Raw genomic sequence first — 20,727 nt, forward strand, 5'->3', positions numbered from 1 at the left:
ATGGGGAGAAAATCCAAAAATCAGAGGTGCACAGGGATCTGGAGGCCCTTGTGTGGGATTCCCTAAAGATTAACTTGCAGGTTAAGTCAGTGGTGAGGAAAGCAAATGTAATATTAGCGTTCAATTTGAGAGGGCTAAAATGTAAAAGCAAGCAAGGAAGTGATGCTGAGGTTTTACAAAGCTTTGGCCAGACTGTACTTGGAGTATTGTGAGAGGTTTTGGGCCTCTTATTTAAGAAAAGTGGTGCTGGCATTGGAGAGGGTCCAGAGAGATTCATGAGAATGATTCAGGAAGTAAAAGTATGAGAAACATTTGATGGCTTTGGGCCCGTACTTGCTGGAGTTTAGAAGAATGAAGGGAAATATAAGCTATATAAGACCTTGCTCAGACCCCACTTGGAGTACTGTATTCTGTTCTGGTCACCTCACTACAGGAAGGATGTGGATACTATAGAGAGGGTAACAAAGGAGATTTACAAGAATGCTGCCTGGATTTGAGGGTGTTCCTTATGAGAATGGGTTGAGTGTACTTGGCCTTTTCTCCTTGGAGCGACTGAGGATGAGAGGTGACCTAATAGAGGTGTATAAGATGATGGGGGGCATTGATTGTGTGGATAGTCAATGGCTTTGTCCCAGGGATGAAATGGCTAACATGAAGGGGCATAGTTTTAAGATGCTTGGAAATAGGTACTGAGGGAATATCAGGATAAGATTTTCACACAGAGAGTGGTGGGTGTGTGGAATGCACTGCCGGTGGCAGTGGTGGAAGCGGATAAAATAGGGTCTTTTAAAAGCCTCTGCGATAGCTACATGGAGCTTAGAAAATTAAAGGGTTATGCTCTAGGGAAATTCTAGGCAGTCTCTAGAGTAGGTTACATGATCGACACAACATTGTGGGCCGAAGGGCCTGTAATGCGCTGTAAATGTCTACGTTCCATGTTCTATGAAATTTCATTGAAAGGCTTAAATATTGGAAGGCTTAGAAAGAGTAGACGTGGAGAAGATTCTTGTAGTTGGAAAGTCTAGGACCAGGGAGCACAGCCTCAGAATAAGGGGGCATCCATTTAGAACAGAGATGAGGAGTAATTTCTTTAGCCAGAGGCTGGTGAATCTGTGGAATTCATTGCCACAGGTTGCTGTGGAGGCCGAGTCATTGGGTATATTTAAAGCGGAGTTTCATATGTTCTTGTTTAGACGGGACATCAAGGGTTACGGGAAGAAAGCAGGAGAATGGAGTTGAGATGGATAATAAATCAGCCATGGTGGAATGTTGGAGCAGACTCAATAAGCCAATTGACCTAACTCTGCTGCTATGTTTTATGGTCTTATGGAGTGTGGTGGATGTGAACCGAGAGAGACAAAGGGCAAGAAATTTGGATTTTTCCCTGTCAGTTTGAGAAGCCCAATAGAAGCACCAAGTAGTCCATCATAGTAGTTAATGAGGCTATTCCTCTTGCCATATTGCTTGGGACTCAGACGGCTCCATCATGGGCACAATCCTCCCCACCATCGAGGACATCTTCAAGGGACAAAGCCTCCAAAAGATGGCATCCATCATTTTGGGAGAACCAAACAGGATTCCTGTCAGATTCATGTAAATGTGTCCTTTATGGTTGGTATTGATCCTGTGGGCTGAAAGAATTGGCTCCCAGCAGGAATAGGTGACTTAACTCAAAATCAAACACTTCACTCTGCACCAAGAGTGCTTGCTCATTTCAATAACTGGATCTTCTGCGGTGCCAAAGGTTCCCCTAAAGCAGGTCTCACTGCCGTCATTTGGATTTGAAGCAATCCTAGGATCCAGCAGGGAATCTTGGAAGTAAATGGAAATCTTGGACATACCGGACTAAATGACCCCTTTTACTAATACTATATATATTAGTCATTTTTTTGTTTGTCAAGTGTAGCTCTGAGAAACATAAGGAAACATTGGCTGCCCAATATTCACTTTCCCAACCTTTCTCCCGTCTTCTCTCGGTTATTACCACCTCCTAAGCACACTCTAGCTGACTGCCAAGGATTGTTTTGTGAGTGGTCAGTCCCCAACCATGCTACTTCCAAATCCCACCATTCTCACAACATCACCAAACACTGGAGGAAATTTCTAGATGTACCATGGAGAGCAGTCCCATTGGTTGCATCACTATCTGGTGTAGAGGGGTCACTACAGAGGATCAGGAAAAGCTGCAGAGGGTTGCAGATTCAGTCTGCTCTATCATGGGCACTTGCTTCCCCACCATCAAGGACATCTTCGAAAGGAGATGCCTCAAAAAGGTGGCATCTATCATTAAGGATACCAGCCATCCAGGACATGCCCTCTTCTCATTGCTACCATCATGGAGGAGATACAGGAGTCTGAAGACGCATACTCAATGTTTTAGGAACAGCTTCTTCCTCTGCACCATCAGATTCTGAATGGACATTGAACCCACCCATGAACACTACCTCTCTCTTTGTACTACATATAAATTTAATTTTTTATATACAACAGATTTCTTACGGTAATTTATTGTTTTTTTTTAATGTAGTGCACTCTACCACTGCTGCAAAACAACAGATTTCATGACATATATCAGTGATAATGAACCAGATTTGGATTTGGATTCTCTCTGTTCCACTCCCAAGTTAATATGGGGTCTTCATTTTCTTTTTAAGAAAAATGATTCTCGATCTGAGAAGGTGATTGTAACATAGTTAATACAAGTTTCATTTTAACCAGTATTCCATTATAAAGAATTTTTATTTCCGATACCTGATGAAACACCAAACACTGGATGTTTACATTGGATGCTGTCTTTTTACTCAGAACATTACAGCACAAAAATGGTTTAACTACATAATGCCTCATAGGCCTGATTTTATTCTCACAAATCAATGAATCTGTTGTTAAAAAAAAGTTCATTCCCTACTTGTACATAGTTCTTTCCTTTTGCTTGTTTTTTCTTTCCACTCTTTTCTATAAGAGCATACCTCAGATAAATACTTTATGGAGATTTGACTTCAGGAGGGCATGGAGCAACAACTCTCTGCTAAATATTGATGACTCCTCTGTAGAGATTGTTAAGAGCACTAAATTTCTTGGTGTTTACCTGGTGGAGAATCTCACCTGGTCCCTCAACACCAGCTCCATAGCCAAGTAAGCCCAGCAGCATCTCTACTTTCTGTGAAGGCTGAGAAAAGTCCATCTCCCACCCCCCATCCTCATCACATTCTACAGAGTTTGTATTAAGAGTATCCTGAACAGCTGCCTGGTTCGGAAATTGCACCATCTCGGATCGTAAGACCCTGCAGCGGATAGTGAGGTCAGCTGAAGAGATCATCGGGGTCTCTCTTCCCACTATTACAGATATTTACCGCCACATGCTGCATCCACAAAGCAAACAGCATTGTGAAGGACCCCACACACCCCTCATACAAACTCTTCTCCCTCCTGCCGTCTGGCAAAAAGTACCAAAGCATTCAGGCTCTCATGATCAGACTGTGTAACAATTTCTTCCCCCAAGCCATCAGACTCCTCAATACCCAGTGTCTAGTCTGACACACACACACACACACACACACACACACACACACACACACACACACACACACACACACACACACACACACACACACACACACCCTCACCCTCCCCCCCCAACCTGACACCACTCCACTCCCTTTGAAATTTTTGCTCATTTCTTTCTCAATTCCTGTTATAACATTGTTTACATTTACATTTACATCATTTATTATATTGTAATTTGCCCTTTACTATGTCTATTGTTTGTGTAATTATTATACTGTCTTGCACTGTTTTGTGCACTTTATGTAGTCCCGTGTAGGTCTGAAGTTTAATGCAGTTTTGTTTTGTTTCATGTAGCACCATGGTCCTGGAGGAACGTTGTTTCATTTTTACTGTGTACTGTACCAACAGTTATGGTTGAAATGAAAATAAAAGCAACTTGACAATTAAAGTATGAAGGATATTGGATGGCTCTCGGCCTGTACCCACTGGAGTTCAGAAATTAGTAATGATCTTTCAAGAATCACTAGATTGTCAAATGGTTCCGGGAGACTGGAAAATTGCAAATGTCACTCCACTCTTCAAGAAGGGAGAGAGGCAGAAGAAAGAAAATTATAGGCCAGTTAGTCTGACCTCAATGGGCCAAATGGCCTAATTCTGTTCCTATATCTTATGGTCTTATGATCTAAGTCAACAATGATCAAATGGCAGAGCAGATTCAATTAGAGGAATTGTCTAATTCTGCTCCTATATCCTTAGGTCTCATGGTATCATTAAAGGCTATTTAAATTTAACTCGGAGGTAGAGATGCATTTTATCACTGAAGTGTTAACAGATGTCAAGGGCTGCAGATTACTGCAGACACTGGGTGAATTAAATTAAAGTTATGAGGATATCCAACTGACTGATGAAAGGCATCAACTACTGTAGATTAAAGGCAGCTGTGGCACAGATCAGCCATAATCTAACTGACTGGCTGCACAAGCCAAATGGGCTAAAAAGCGTCTTTTCCTTATAATCCCAATGCCTGCGATGCTTGTCAATTCAGATTCATCTCTGTGACCCCAGCTGACAGCAGCACTCCACTGGAACGGAGAGAGAAACCGCCTCTCTAGTCTAACGTAAGTGGCAGGAGATAGACCTCTCAAGGATGCCTGTGATTCATTGGAAGCTCTCGAAATGTGAAGGGTTCCCGCTGTAATGGACACCAGAAACATGATTCTATTATTACTGCCTTCCGTTCCTTAGCAAATCTGTTATTAATAAAATGAAATAAAGTCTGAAGGCGTCCATGTACAGTGTTGATGGGCACTTTAACATCAAATTCAATACATTGTCATTATTTTATGATCCTTGCCAATCAAAATTTTAAAATGACAGGTTTAAGTGCTGCTATGAAAAGTATTTTTGCTGGACCCAACTAAATTAAGTTGGTTGGCAATAATCGGAGTCTAGTGCTCACTGACGTCTGACTGCATTGTCAGACATTCTTCAGCTGTTAATGACACAAATAAAAAATGTTTCTTCCAGTTTAAATTGCTCTATCTGCAGCCTTTGAGGATCATGTGCTTATGGAACTGTGAGGATCATGTTTTTTGATTTCTCAGGTGCTTTCAATACCATACAGCCCTCATTGTTGGGGGCAGGGGAATGCTCTGTTCAAGGAGAATTGGCACTTCCATTGTATCCTGGAGAATGGACTACCCAACTGGTAGACCACAGTTTGTGCGGCTTCAGAGCTGTGTGTCAGGAATGGTTATAAACAGCACTGGGGCCCCACAGGGGATCGTGCTGGTTCCCTTCCTGTTTACCCTGTGTACCATGAACTTTAGATACATCACTGAGACATGTCATCTGCAGAAATTCTCTGATGACTCAGCAATCGTTGGGTGTATAAAGGGAGAATGGGAGGATAAGTACCTGGGTCCTGGTGCATTTTGTCAAATGGTGCAAGGTGAATCACCTGCAACTCAACATCAATAAGACATAGGAGATGGTGATGGACTTTAGGAAGACTAAGCCTGCACTGCTCCCTGTTACTATTGATGGTGAGGATGTGGATGTGGTGAGGACCTACAAGTACCTGGGGGTGCACCTGGATGACAAGACTTGAGTGGAGCACCAACACAGAGGCTGGTATAAGAAGGGCCAGAGTTGTCTCTACTTCCCAAGGAGCTGAGGTCCTTTGGAGTATGCAGGCCTCTCCTTCACATGTTCTACCAGTCTGTTGTCACCAGTACAATCTTCTATGAGGTGGTGTGCTGGGGCAATGGCATCAACATGGGTAATGCCAGCAGGCTCAGTAAACTGATTAGAAAGGCTGGCTCTGTCAAACTGGACACACTGAAGGCTGTGATAGAACAAAGGACCCTACGGAACATCCTGGGAATTCTGGACAATGTCTCTCACACTCTGCATGCCACCTTGGCTGAACAGAGGAGCACTTTTAGCAGTAGACTAGGACAACCGCGCCACTCCAAAGAGCACTATACGAGGTCATTCTTCACCTCGGCTACTAGGCTCTGTAATGAGTCAACCTAGATCCAGGGAAGTGATGACCATCACCCCCCACCCCGTTTGACTGCCTGAGGTAACTTATTTTTTATTCTTTCTTACATCTCTTCTAATGTTTGTATATTTGTATACCTGTACACTTGTAATGCTACTGTGACATTGTAATTTCCTTTGGATCAATAAAGTATCTATCCTTCTGACTCCCAAACACAGGAACAAGAGGACACACGGACGGTACAAACGCACCGAAGGACGGGCCCATGTCGCGGCGTCATTTGTTACAGCCGCTCAGGAGAGGAGCTGCAGGAGGCAGCGTGGGAGAGACAGAGGTGTGGGGGTGAATTGGAATACATGCAGAATTGTGAGCTGGGCCCTGGAGACTGGCTCTCCCATTGGAGAGAGAGAGTGCGCGCGCATGTGTTTGTGTGAGAGAGAGAGAGAGAGAGAGAAAGAGAGAGTGGGACAGAGGGTGTCTGTGTGTGAGATGGACAGAAAGTGAGAAAGAGAGAAGGTTGAGACAGAGAGCGAGAGAGAAAGAGAGGCAGAGAGAGAGAGAGAGAGAAAGGGAGGCAGAGAGAGAGAGAGAAAGGGAGGCAGAGAGAGAGAGAGAGAGAGAAAGGGAGGCAGAGAGAGAGGCACACAAGATTCTGAAGATGTTGGGAATCTCTTGAGCAACACACAAAACGCCAAAGGAACTCAGCAAGTCAGGCAGCATCTAAAATGTTAACATTTCGAGCCAAGACCCTTCATCAGGACAGTTTAAGAGGCAGATGCAGCAAGGTATGTGATAGGATAGAAAGCAGGAAAGTTAAGAACAAAAAGCAGGTGATCGTAGATTATGAAGGGACAAAAAAGGAACAAGACGGATCTTGAGATTGTGGCAATGGGAGTATGTGTTGATGCTGATTTGTGCACATGCACAGAAATCGTCATCTTTATCATCTCCTGGACTGGTGTGGATGATGGCTTCACTCGTCTCTGCACTGACAAAATCCACAGCCTACGGACTCACTTTCGAGGACTCTGTAGTTCAAATTCTCAGTATTGTTTACTTTTTTATTATTGCCACAATTTCTTCTCCTTTGGGTGTTTATTGGTCTTTGTTGTGTGTGGTATTTAGACAACAGAATCCATGAAAAACCATGGGTGTTTTGGTAGCAAAGAGAGCACCATGATGGCGTAGCAGTTCAGAGATCAGTTCCAGCATCCTTTGTAAGAAAGTTTGTACCGTGTATGCATGGGTTTAGTCCAAAGACATACCAGTTAGTAGGTTAATTGATCATTGTAAATTGTACTGTGATTAGGCTAGGTTTATACTGGTGGCTGATGGACAGCATGGCACAGTGGGCCAGAAGGGCCTGGTCTGCGCCATATTTCAAAATAAAAGATAAACAAATACTTCCTATTTTTCCAGTGGGTGCCTGCAAGAAAATCATTCTCAAGGTTGTATATAGAGTCATAGAAAAAGGCTGTGTACAGCACAGAAAAAGGCCCTTGGGCCCATCTAGTTCATGCCAAAACCATTTAAATTGCCTGCTCCCATCGACCTACATCAGGACCATAGCCCTCCATACCCCCACTATCCATGTACTTATCCAAACTTCTTTTAAACATTGAAATCAAGTTCACATGCGCCACTTGTGCAGGCAGCTCATTCCACACTCACATGATCCTCGGAGTGAAGACATTTCCCTGCATGTTCCCCTTAAACTTTTCACCTTTCACCCTTAACCCATGACCTCTGATTGTAGTCCCACCCAACTTCCATTGAAAAAGCCTCTTGCATTTATCCTATCTACACCCCTCATAATTTAGTATACCTCTATCAAATCTCCTCTCAATCTTCTGCTTTACAAGGAATAAAGCCCTAACCTACCCAATCTTTCCTTTCTTTGTACTCTTTCAGCTTCATTTACATCTTTCCTGTAGGTAAGTGGTCAAAAGGGTTCACATACTCCAAATTAGGCCTCGACAATATCTAGCACAATTTCAACATGACATCCCATCTCCTGTACTCAATACTTTGATTTATGAAGGTGAATGTACTTTCTTTATGACTCTATCTACCAATCAACCACTTTCAACAAATTATGGTCCTGTATTCCCAGATCCCTAAGGACACACCCCTCAGCGCCCTACTGCTCACTGTGTAAGACCTACCCTGGTTGGTCCCACTGGAGTGCAAAACCTCGCACTTGCCTACATTAAATTCCATCTGCCATTTTACAGCCCATTTTCCACCTGCTCCAGATCCCACTGCAAGCCACAATAGCTTTCCTCTCTATCTACTACACACCCAAACTTGGTGCCATCCACAAATCCGCTGATCCAGTTAACCACATTGTCATCTATATCAATAATCTGGATAATAAACAACAAAGGACCCAGCACCGATCCCTCTGGTACTCCGCTAGGCACAGGCCTCCAGTCAGAGTCAATCATCTACTACCCCTCTCTGGCTTCGCCCACAAAGCTAATGTCTAATGCAATTTACTACCTCATCTTGAATGCTGAGTGACTGAACCTTCTTGATAGGACCCGCTAAAATCCATGCAGATAATACTCACTGTCTTGCCTTCATCTACTTTCCTGTTAACTTCCTCAATAAACTCCATTAAGATTGGTTAGACATGACCTACCATGCACAAAGCCATGCTGACTATCCTTAATCAGTCCACATCTATCTAAATACTTATGTACCCAGTCCCTTAGAATACCTCCCAATAATTTTCCCAACACTGATGTTAGGTTTACCAGCCTATAATGTCCTGGATTATTTCTAGAGCCTTTCTTAAAGAGCAGAACTACACTGGCTATCTTCCAATATTCCAGTACCTCACCTTTTGCTAAGGATGATTTAAATATCTCTACTAAGGCTCTAGCAATTTCTGCACTTGCTGGGTCGAAGGGAACATCTTGTCAGGCCCTGGGGATTTATCCACCCTAATTTGCCTCCTCCTCCTCCTCTGTAATCTGTAAAGGCCCCATGAAGTTAATGCCTCTTTGCCTCACTTCTCTCGACTCTGTGTGCAACTCCTGAGTAAATACAGATGCAAAAAATTTCATTTCAGATCTCCCCCAGCTCTTTTGGCTCCACATATGGATTACCATTCTGATCTTCCAGAGGATAAATGTTGTTCCTTGCAATCCTTTTGCTCTTATCATATCTGTAGAATCTCTTAAGATTCTCCTTCACCTTGTCTGCTAGAACAACCTTATGCCTTCTTTTAGCCCTCCTGTGTTCTCTTTCATTTTCTACACTCCAGAAGCACCTCATTTGTTCCTACCTGCCTACACCTACTATGCACCTTTTTCCTCATCAGCCCGTCAATGTCTCTTGAAAACCAAGTTTCCCTACACCAGTAAACTTTGCCCTTCATTTTGACAGGCACATAGAAGCTTTGCATTCTAATTTCCATTTTTGAAAGCCTTCCACTTACCAAGTACAACTTTGCCAAAAAACAGTCTGGCCCAATCCACGCTTGCCTGATCCTTTGTGACAGCAACAAAATTGGCCTGTCTTCAATTCAGAACCCATGGAACAGAGCTAACTTTTTGCATATTTACTTTAAACCAATGGCATTGTGATCATGAGATGCAAATGTTCACTGACACAAATTTCTGTCACAAACAAGAGAAAATATGCAGATGCTGGAAATCCGAGGTCCTGCCGAAGGGTTTCGACCCAAAACGTCAAATGTACTTTTTTCCATAGATGCTGCCTGGCCCGCAGAGTTTCTCCAGTATTTTGTGCGTGTGTTGCACAAATTTCTGTCACTTCCTCTGTCTCATTCCCTAATAGCAGATCAAGTATCTTACACTCTCTCTCATTGGGACTTCTTTGTACCAATTAAGGAAACTTTCCCATACACATTTGACAAGCTTTATCCCATCTAGTCCTTTTACAGTATGGGAGTCCCAGTCAATATGTAGAAAGTTAAAGTCACCTACTATAACAACCTTATGTCTCTTACAACAGTCTGAGATCTCTTTACAAATTTGTTCCTTGGACTGTTAAATGGTCTGTAATATAGCCATATTAAAGTAGTCATACGTTTCTTATTTCTCAGTTCCACCTATAATGCCTCACTAGAAAGTTTTCCAGTCTGTCCTGACAGGGCACTGCTGTGACTTTTTCCCTGACCAGTAACACCACCCCTCCTCCTTTGATCCCTCCCACTTTGTCATGTCTAAAGCAACTGAACCTCGAATATTGAGCTGCCAGTCCTGCCCCTCCTGCAACCAAGTCTCACTGATGGCTACAACGTCATAATCCAGGTGTTGATCCGTGCCCTGAGCTCATCGGCCTTTCCTGCGATACTTTTTGCACTGAAATATACACACAGTATATATGGCAAACATACTTTAATAATGAATTTACTTTGATCTTTGACCTGTCACCTCTATTCCGCATCAGAATCTCTTGCCTTCATCACAGGGGACAAATTAGCCACTAATGTCCAAGATAAATCCACTGACTCTCACAGTTACTAAAGCAACTCTTCCCCTATACGGTCTCCTGTAAGGATACAATCCTTTTTCCCTCAGTTTCTCTGTCTCTGTTGATAAGGTGAAGCATTCTGCTCCAAGCCTTCTGAGATGACCTCCTTCTTTCTGTAAATCTTGCTTCCCATCTGCCATGGTTGATGGAATCCACATGAGGTTTCTCTAACCACTACCACCCTCACCACACCCCCACCTCACCGCACCAACAGAACAGAGTTATACTTCACAGAGTTATAGAGTTATAGACTATAAGACCATAAAGACAAAGAAGCTGAGTTAGGCCATTCAGCCCATCAAGTCTGCTCTGCTATTCCATCATGGTCAATTTATTATCCCTCTGAACCCCATCCTCCTGTAACTTTTGACACCCTTACTAATCAAAACCTTTCAACCTCTTATTAACCCAATGGCTTAGTCTCTACAGCCATCTGTGGCTATAAATTCCACAGATTCAGCACCTTCTGGCTAAAGAAATTCCTTCTCATCTCTGTTCTAAAGGAACATCCTGTTATTCTGAGACACTATGATCTGGTCCTAGACTCTCCCACTATTGGAAACATCCTTTCTACATTCACTCTACCTGGGCCTTTCATTATTCGATAGGTTTCAATGAAAATCCTCTCATATTTCTAAACTCTGGTGAAGACAGGCCCAGAGCCATCAAATGTTCCTCATATATACACACCCTTTTATTCCCAAAGATTATTCTCATGAACCTCCTCTGGTCCTTCTTCAATATCCTTTCTCAGTTGTGGGTTCAAAAACTGCACACAATTCTCCAAGTGCTGTCTGACCAATGCTGCACCAAGCCTCAGCATTACCTTCTTGCTCTTAAATACCTTTTGAAATGAATGCTAACATTGTATTTACCTTCCCTGGTATTCACCTTTCACCCCTTTAACCTCTGTATCCAGCACATCACCCTTCACCATTTCACCAGAATTCAGAATCCCACAAGTTACATCTTCCCCTCACCACCACCTGAGTCCATTTGCCATCCCTCTAGGACTATTCTCTCTCTGATTATCTGGTATGACCATCCCTTCCCATCCATCCTTCCCCATCCCGACCACATTCCCCTGCTGTCACAGGAGCAACACTTATCCCTTCACTTTTTTTATTGGTTCTATTGTATTTTTGGGGTTTTTTTTGTGAATGCCTGCAAGAAGATGAATCTCGGGGAAATATATGGTGACAAACAAGTACTTCGCCGAAAGTAATAAGGCATACCAGAGTGAGATAGATCAGCTGGTTGAGTGGTGGTCACAACAATATCTTTGGATATTGTTAACACTTAACATCTATAAACCCCAAGGAATTAAAAAGGATTCATCTGGGAATTGGTTGTACTGTGGAAGGCAGTTTCAATTTCCTGGGTGCCAGCATCTTTGAAGATCTATCCTGGGCCCAACATATTGATGCAATTACAATGAAGGTACGACAGCAGAAATTTGAGGAGACATGGTACAGCACCAAAGACTTGCAAATTTCTACAGATGTACCATGAGGAGCATGCTGACTGGTCGCATTAGTGTCTGGAGGGACCACTGTGCAGGATCAGAAAAAAAAACATAGTAATTTGCAAACTCAAGCCAGCTCCATCATGGACACTCGCCACCTCAGCATTGAATACATCTTCAAAAGGCAGAATCCGTCATTAAAGACACCCTTCAGCCAGGGCATGCCCTCATCACGGAGGATGTACAGGAGCCTGAAGTCACACACTCTCAATATATTAGGTACAGCTTATTCCCCTCTGCCATCGGATTTCTGAACAGACTAACACCCCATGTGCATTACTTCAGTATTTTTTGCTCTTTTTGCATTCATTTACAGTTTTTATTATACATTACCTTGTACTGTTGCTGTAAAGCAACCAATATCACAATATATACCAATAATATTGAACTTGATTCTGGTTCAATAACAATAAATTTACTCGGAACCTTGAACCTCCTCTCTCACTACCATTCAGAGACCAATGCCGCCCTTTTGGGTGAAGCAGATATTACTTTCCTTGTAGTTTTACATTTTTTATGCTTGCTTGCTTGTATTTTTATATCATTACCTATAGCTGTGTAATTGTTCAGTGAGTTTTCAAAAAATCACAGTTCAGCTGCTTCTATATTTTTCTGGAAGCAAGTGTTACACCACTTGAATCTGGCTCTTTTATAGGTTAATTGTTGTTGTTATAATGTTGTTATTTCTCGTCTAATTAGACGGCCACAAGTGCTTTTTCCTATTTTCTTTTCTTTGTTCTCTCAGCTCCTCTTTCTTCTCTTGTTTTCTGTTCTTGTAATAATAAAACGACTGTAAGCAGCAAGTTTTATGCCTTATTCTTGACCTCCGAAGAACCTTTGGATCACTAAGGTATCATAATTCAACAGCTCTTATAGAGTAGATTACAGAAGATGCTCCCACATGTGGATAAGACCAAGATAGAGAAGTAATCAGGTAAAGATTTCCATTTATATGCTTTCCACGTCGCATGGGACTTTATAGATAATGAAATGTTTTCTGAAGTGTGCTCACTGTTGCGGGAGAGAGCTCAGCTAAGTAGCTCATAAAGAGCAGCCACATAATGACTAGATAATTGATTCCAATGAGGATAAATACTAGTTAGGTCATCAGGAACAATGTCCCCAATCTACTTTGAACAGTACCACTGGGTTACTTACATCATAGGTAAAGCCCTCCTCACCCCTGAGCACATTTACAAGGAGCGTTGAAGTGGGAAAGCAGCATCCATCACTGAGGACCCCCACCACCCAGGCTATGCTCTCTTCTCACTGCCGCCATCAGGAAGAAGGTACAGGAGCTTCAAGTCCCACATTGCCAGTTTCAGGAGCAATCACCAGCAATCAACCATCAGGCTCTTGAACCAGAGGGAGTAACTTCACTCACCCCAACACTGAACTGATTCCATAGCCTATGGACTCACTTTTAAGGACTCTACAACTCATGTTCACAATATTTATTGCTTTTTTTGTATTTGCACAGTTTCTTGTCTTTTGCACTTTGATTGTTCGTGCAGTTTTTCATTGATTCCATTGTGTTTCTTTGTATTTACTGTGAATATAGCTGTTTGGTGTTTCTTGGCTGTCTGGGGTGAGATAAATCTCAGATTGTATACTGCAGATATACTTTGATAATAAATGTCCTTTGATTCATCAAATGCCCACAAGAAAATAAATCTCAGGGTTGAATATGGTGACATATATGTATGTACTTTGTTAATATATTCACTTTGAACTGTTACGTATCTGTGACACGTGACAGTGGTGTTGAAGCTATACTGGACTTGAGGTAATGGTCTTGTGATGGTGGAGTGATGTCATTTTCCCGCCAGTAGAGGTCATATGACAGGTTTTTTTTACAGGGTATAAAAGGAGGACCCCTTCCTGTGAGGAGGGGCAGTTCGTGGCTGGATTTGCCATTTTGACTTCATGCTACTGTGTGGTCCAATATTATGATGCAGTTTAGTTGAAAGGTGGAGTTTTATTTAATGCCTAAAGTTTAAAAGGTCATTGCCGGCAGTTTCTTTATAATACTGCCAGTTAAAAATCAGTGGAGAGTGAAGATCGGAGTTCGGGAGTTAAAAGATCGAGGAAAGTCAATTTCGACGATGAAACAGGTTCGACCTTGTTTGATCCTCATTCGGAAGGAATTCGTTGGCTGTCCCCGTGTTAATCCCTGCGAAATAGCAGAAAGGATTCGGAACAGTTTTGTAAAGGAAAGGTCAGTGCCTTTAAGCCGTTTCATTTCCATCTTCGTAAATTCTCCGTGGGAAAAGTAGTTCGACTGGGAATCGCAGCAAAATGACGTGAAAGAGAATTTAAATTGTCTAAAAAGTCTCTCCTTTAATGGACTGTAAGCATTTTGAACTTTTGCAGTACTACTTTGAAGAACATCGCTTTAAGAACTGTTTTTGCAACATCGCTTTAAGAACTGTTTAAGCTTCATTGCTTTAAGAACTGTTTAAGCTTCATTGCTTTAAGAACTGTTTAAGCTGTCGCACAGCAGCTGACTCCCGGTTACGTTAGTTGTTTGTTTACTTTTGGGGGTTTGTTTTTCAGTGTTTAATAAACGTTTTGTTTGTTATAAAAACCCCTGCCTCACTCATATATTTATTGTTGCTGAATCTGTAACAGAACTTTGATGTGGGAGAGCAGGCGGAACTTAAATTGAACGATCGAAAACACAGCACTTCTAGCAGTTCAGCACTTCCTTTGCACAGCACAATAGTGTCACCTCACACTTTTTCACACTTGTTCAAGTGCGATGGCACGGTAGCATAGTGTTTCACGTAAATTTACCACAGTGCCAGCAATTCAGGTTCAATTTCACCGCTGCCTGGAAGGACTTTGCACATTCTCCCAGTGACCACGCAGATGCTTCGCTGTCCACCCACACACGATAGTAGGTTAATTGGTCACACGGGTGTAATTGGGTGGTCTGGGCTCGCTGGGCTAAAAGAGCCTGTTACCATGCTATATCTCTAAATAAGATTTTAAGTCTGCGTAGCAGGACTATTCTGGTGAAGGGTCCCCAGATCTGAAATATTAACTACTTCTCTCTGCACAGACACTGCCTCACCTGCTGAATGTTTCCAGCATTGAGTATCTCTTACAGATTTCTCATTGGGGGTCTCTCTTCCCGCCATTACAGACATTTAAACCATACGCTGCATCCGCAAAGCAAACAGCATTATGAAGGACCCCACACACCCCTTATACAAACTCTTCTCCCTCCTGCCATCTGGGAAAAGGCACCAAAGCATTCGGGCTCTCATGACCAGACTACATAACAGTTTCTTCCCCCAAGCCATCAGACTCCTCAATACCCAGAGTCTGGACTGACACCAACTTACTGCCCTCTACCATGCCTATTGTGTTGTTTATTATTTATTGTAATGCCTGCACTGTTTTGTGCACTTTATGCAGTCCTGGGTAGGTCTGTAGTCTAGTGTAGTTTTTTCTGTGTTGTTTTTATGTAATTCAGTGTAGTTTTTGTACTGTTTCATGTAGCACCATGGTCCTGAAAAACATTGTCTCCTTTTTACTGTGTACTGTACCAGCAGTTATGGTCAAAATGACAATAAAAAGTGACTTGACTTGAGAATCAGCAGTTTTTTGATGTTCTCTTATGGTGTGATGGAACTTGAACACACAGCCACTGGCCTCACAATTGTGTTGCCATCCACAAAGCAACCGGACGTAAAGAGGGCAGCTGAATCCAAAGGGAAATTCATGATAAAGGCTGTCGAGGACACAGAACTCAATATGTCCTGGAATGGTTGCAGCAAGTAAGCAGATCTGGCTGGATACTTTCCAGCGAATGTAGTAGACATGGGAGAAAGGAGTAAACTGACAAAAAAAAAGTGTGTATGGGGGTAGAACAGACCAGCTGAGTTAAATAGCCTGTTTTGGCTGTCGGCTGAAGACTCTTCTCCAAAATCCAAATCTCACCAGCTCAATTGTTGCTCTAGTGCGCCCTCTGCAGGACAGCCTGTTGAAGGACGCTTGAAGAGCAGAGGCATTATACAATCCCTGCTGTACCTTCTACATTAGACAAGTCCTAGTTAACATACTGTGAGAATGCAAAGCGCTCAGACAGTTTGAACTATGGAATTCCAGCAACTATTACAAATTTCATCACATCTCAGCCTCTCTGAGGGCTAAAATTAAACCAAGTAAAGGTTAGACTGTATGTGTCGTGATATCATTCCAATGTGAGAGTTACTAAAAGATTCAACAACTATTACTATGATTACTTTGGGGATGAGATGAGGCCAGTGCTAGTTTCAGGGTCAGGGATAGTGAAGAGCCCTTGAACTGTTCACAGAACTTCCTGAATTAGTATACGTTCTAAAGAAAGAGATTAAATATTAGCTTTATTTGTCACATGTAGGTTGAAACATTCAGTGAAATGCGTCATTTGTGTCAGTAACCAACACAGTCTGAGGACTTCTGGAGGCAGCCTACAAGTGACACCATCCTTCTGGTTCCAACGTAACATGCCCACAACTCACTAACATGAAACCTAATCGTAACTGCATTTCTTTGCAATGTGCGAGGAAACCAGAGGACCCAGAGAAAACCCAAGGGGAAAACAGAGTCCAAAGACACAACAGACAGGATCTCCCGGTTGCCACTCACTTCAACTCTCCTTCACATTCCCATTCGGATATGCCCATACATGGCCTCCTCTACTGCCATGATGAGGCCAAACTTCAGTTGGAGGAACAACATCTCATCTACCGTCTGGGTAGTCTCCAGCCCCTTGGTATGAACATCTAATTCTCCAACTTCCAGTAATTCCCTCCCTCTCCCTTTCCCCATCCCACCTTCACTCTGTCTCCTCTTCTAGCTGCCTATCACCTCTCATGACTCTGCCTTCTTCTACTACCCATAGTGCTTTCCCCTTAGATTCCTTCTTCACCTCTCCTGCCTATCCCCTCCCTGCTTCCCCTCTCCCACCCCTTGATCTTCCCTCTGATTGGTTTTCCACCCTCCCCCCACCTTCTTTATAGGGCCCCTGCCCCCTCCTCCTTTAGTCCTGACGAAGGGTCTCGACCCGAAACGTTGACTGCTTCTTTCAACGGATGCTGCTGAGTTCATCCAGCTTTTTTGTACGTCTGGAGAGTCCAAAGATGTGCCCATTAGTAGATTAATTTGTCATTGTAAATTGTCCTGGGGATTCGGCTAGAGTTAAATAGGTGAGTTGTTGGGCAGCGTGGCCCTTTGGGCAGGAAAGGCCTACTCCGCACCATTATCGTAAAACAAAATAAGAATAAAACATCTAAACTCCCTAGAAACAGTGGCGGAAATCGAACCGTGACCAGCGATCGCTGGCCCTTTAAAGCAACTGTACTATCCCCTACACTACCTCTCCCCTATTGCTTCGTGGATTTGCATGTTACCCCGTGCAGAGGCCATGCGATTCTTCTCTGTGATTTTCCAATATTGAGCAAGCACCAATAAAGCAGACTTTGGGTCAGTCCCTGGGGAGTAATGTGAACAGTCTGGAGCACATCTTACTGAAGGAATATTTCGGGGGCATTCACCATCGTTCTTTGTTAGTCACTGGTGTGGCCACCATTAACTGCCCATCCCCATTAACTGCCATGTTGTTCATTTCAAAAAGTAGGTCATGGAACATGAACACTGCAGCAAAATACAGGCCCACAATGTTGTGCTGACCTTTTACTAACTCCAGGATCAATCTAACCCTTCCCTTCCACGTTGCCCTACATGCTACATTCATCCATCTGTCAAGTCAAGTCTATTCTCATTTAACTATACGTACGCCATTAAAAGAGACAGTATTCTTCCAAATCAGGGTGTAAAGCACAGTAGTACACATAACACACATAGATAACTTGGAAAAGTAAGAATTAAATCTACAAATTAATTACACATCGATAAACAAAATAAAGTGCATGAATTAAATATTGTAGGGCGAGTACAAATTAGCTGGTGACACTTCTAATGCAACAGTGAGATCAGAAGCTAATGGCCTGAGGGAAGAAGCTGTCTCCCATCCTAACCGTTTTTGTCTCTATGCATCAAAATCTCCTGCCTGACGATAGAATGCCAAAGAGAATATTGGATGGATGGGTGGGATCCTTGATTGCCTATGCAGGAATCTGTGTAAGAGCGTAGCTAGCCATTTAAAACCTGGGATCAGTAAGAGGTGTGTGGGCAGCTGGGGTGAATGGATTTCGGATATGGCTCAACCGTGACCTGGATGAGCTCATCCTCTGGCTTACCATGAGCGCCTTGTGGTTCTTGGCCCTGGCGGCTTTGTGCAGCGCAGTCACGCCATCCTTGGCGCGGAAATCCAGGTGCGCGCCGCCATTTCGTAAAGCCTTGATAACCTCCACCGGGACTTCGAGCTGGGCGGCTAATGTCAGCGGAGTTTCTGCAAGGGTGAAACCACCATATGATTAGCCACGGTCAAGTTCAAGTTCAGTTTAATTGCCATTCAACCGTGCACATGTATCCCGCTAAATGAAACAACGTTCCTCCAGACCAAGGTGCATAACACAGTATGTATAACTCTCACACATAACACAAAGTAATATTACCATTTGTAAATTAAGTTACACGTAAGTTAAGAAGTAAACTGTAAGTTAAAAAGTAAACAGCACAAAAGTACAGGTGTTTCATACGTGGTGAGACGTGGCTGGTGACAGGATGTTCAGTCGTCCCCAGGCCTGGGGGAAGAACCTGCTTCCCATCATAATCGTTCTTGACCTGATGCTATGGTACCTCCTGCCTGATGGAAGGGGTCAAACAGATTGCTGGATGGATGGGAGGGATCACTGGCAAAGCTACATATGCAGCACCCCGATCAATATCTCGGATGGATGTAAGAGCCACCCCAGTGATCCTCTCAGCAAACCTCGCAGTCCTTTTGCAGGGACCTGAGATCAGAGGCCTTGCAATTCCCAGACCAGGTGTTCATGCAGCTGGTCAGGAAGCTCTCAAATGTCCTCCTGTAAAAATTGGTTAAAAAGGGTGGGGGGGGGGGGTGGGGGGAAGCCTCACCTGACTCAATCTCCTCCAGAAGTAGAAACACTGCTTTCTTGGCTAAAGAGACAGTAATGAAGGACCAGGTAAGATTGTCCATTATGTGCACTCCCAGAAACCCAATTCTCTCCATGGAGGAGCCGGATATGTGCAGTGAGGCGTGGTCAGCCTGGACCTTCCTAAAGTCCGCAATCATCTCTTCGGTCTTGTCCACGTTGAGACTCAAGTTGTTGTGCTCGCACCATTCTACCAGCCGCTCTACCCCCTCTCTGCACGCCGCCTCGCTGTCGTTGTTGATGAGGACAAGCACTGTTGTGTCATCAGCGAAGTTGCTGATTTGGTTTGAACTGGATCTAGCAGTGCAGTCACGCACCAGCAGCGTGAAGAGCAGTGGGCTGATCACACAGACACAAGGAGCATGATGGAGCTAGAGATGTTTCTGCCAACACAGACTGACTGTGCGACCTTTCCGTCAAGAAGTCCAAGACCCAGTTACAAAGAGAGGTGCTGAGACCCAATGAGAACAGCTTATGCACCAGCTTCTGAAGGATGAGAATCTTCTCCGCTGGGCTGAAGTTGAGCTGAAGTCGATAAACAGTTTTCTGGCAAATGAGGCACCGTTTTCCAGGTAGGATAGGACGGAGTGGAGTGCAGAGGCTATGGCATAATCAGTAGGCTGATTTTGAGCAATATGAAACTGGAAAAGGTCCAATGTAGCAGGAAGATAGGATTTAATGGGGTCATTGTGATCCATAACCAGCCGCTCAAAGCCCTTCATTATTGTTGAGTTCAGTGTCTCTGGACAGTAGTTGTTGAGGCAGGTGACTGCCATCCCCTTGGGGACTGAGATGGTGTCTGAGGGACAGTGAGAGATGTTAAAGATGTCTATTACAATCTCTGCTAACTGGGCTGCACAATCCCTCAGCACCTGACCAGGTACATTATCAGGCCCCATGGTTTTACATGGGTTGACCCTGGCTAGGTTCTTCCGCACATCAGTTGCGGCCAGACAGAGCGCCTGCTCCGAGGAGAGGACCTTCGTCACCAGCACATCGTTCCATGCACCAAACTGAACATAAAACACATTCAGTCTATCAGGAAGAGAAGCCTCACTGTCATTGACCCGTAGGGTGAATGCCTAATCCATTATGGTCACATGCACACCGTGTCTCAGGTGTCACAGAAAAGTTTATTCCCTGTGAATAATCCTGTTTTGCCTTCCTGATGACGCAGGAAAACGCAACTCTTGTTGACCTGAGAGCTGTCTTATCCCGTTCTGAAGGCAGCATCTGATCTCTCAGCCTTAGCCAGACCTCTGCTGTCAGCCAAGGCTTCTGATTTAGAAACATAGAAAACCTACAGCACAATACAGGCCCTTCAGCCCACAAAGCTGTGCTGCCCTCACATAGGCGTGTTTAATAACAGCGGCGTCTTCAACGCACTCCAGTGGCTCCATGTGCCATCTCAAACAGGCAGTCTGCAGTTGCTGGAAAATCCAAAGCAACACACACGCGCACAAAATGCTGGAGGAACTCAGCAGGTTGGGCAGCCTCTATGGAAATGAGTAAACAGTCGATGTTTTGGGCCAAGACCTTCTTCAAGAATGAGAAGGAAGGGGTGGGGTGGGGTGATACCAGAATAAGAAGGTGAGGCGGGTGGAAGAGGGTGG

At 43.7% G+C, this 20,727-nt stretch overlaps 1 protein-coding gene across 3 annotated transcripts in view; it reads right to left on the reverse strand.

Annotated features, from left to right (window-relative positions):
* Positions 1–20,727, reverse strand: part of shank2b (SH3 and multiple ankyrin repeat domains 2b) — a 1,185,964-nt gene that overhangs the window by 842,462 nt on the left and 322,775 nt on the right. For all 3 annotated transcript variants that reach the window (XM_073049802.1, XM_073049805.1, XM_073049804.1), the window contains one exon: positions 18,296–18,447. In XM_073049802.1, the coding sequence (XP_072905903.1) occupies positions 18,296–18,447 (152 nt within the window). The remainder of the gene's footprint in view (positions 1–18,295; positions 18,448–20,727) is intronic.

Source organism: Hemitrygon akajei, chromosome 6 (assembly GCF_048418815.1).
Source record: "Hemitrygon akajei chromosome 6, sHemAka1.3, whole genome shotgun sequence".
In the NCBI taxonomy this organism is placed as follows: Eukaryota; Metazoa; Chordata; class Chondrichthyes; order Myliobatiformes; family Dasyatidae; genus Hemitrygon; species Hemitrygon akajei.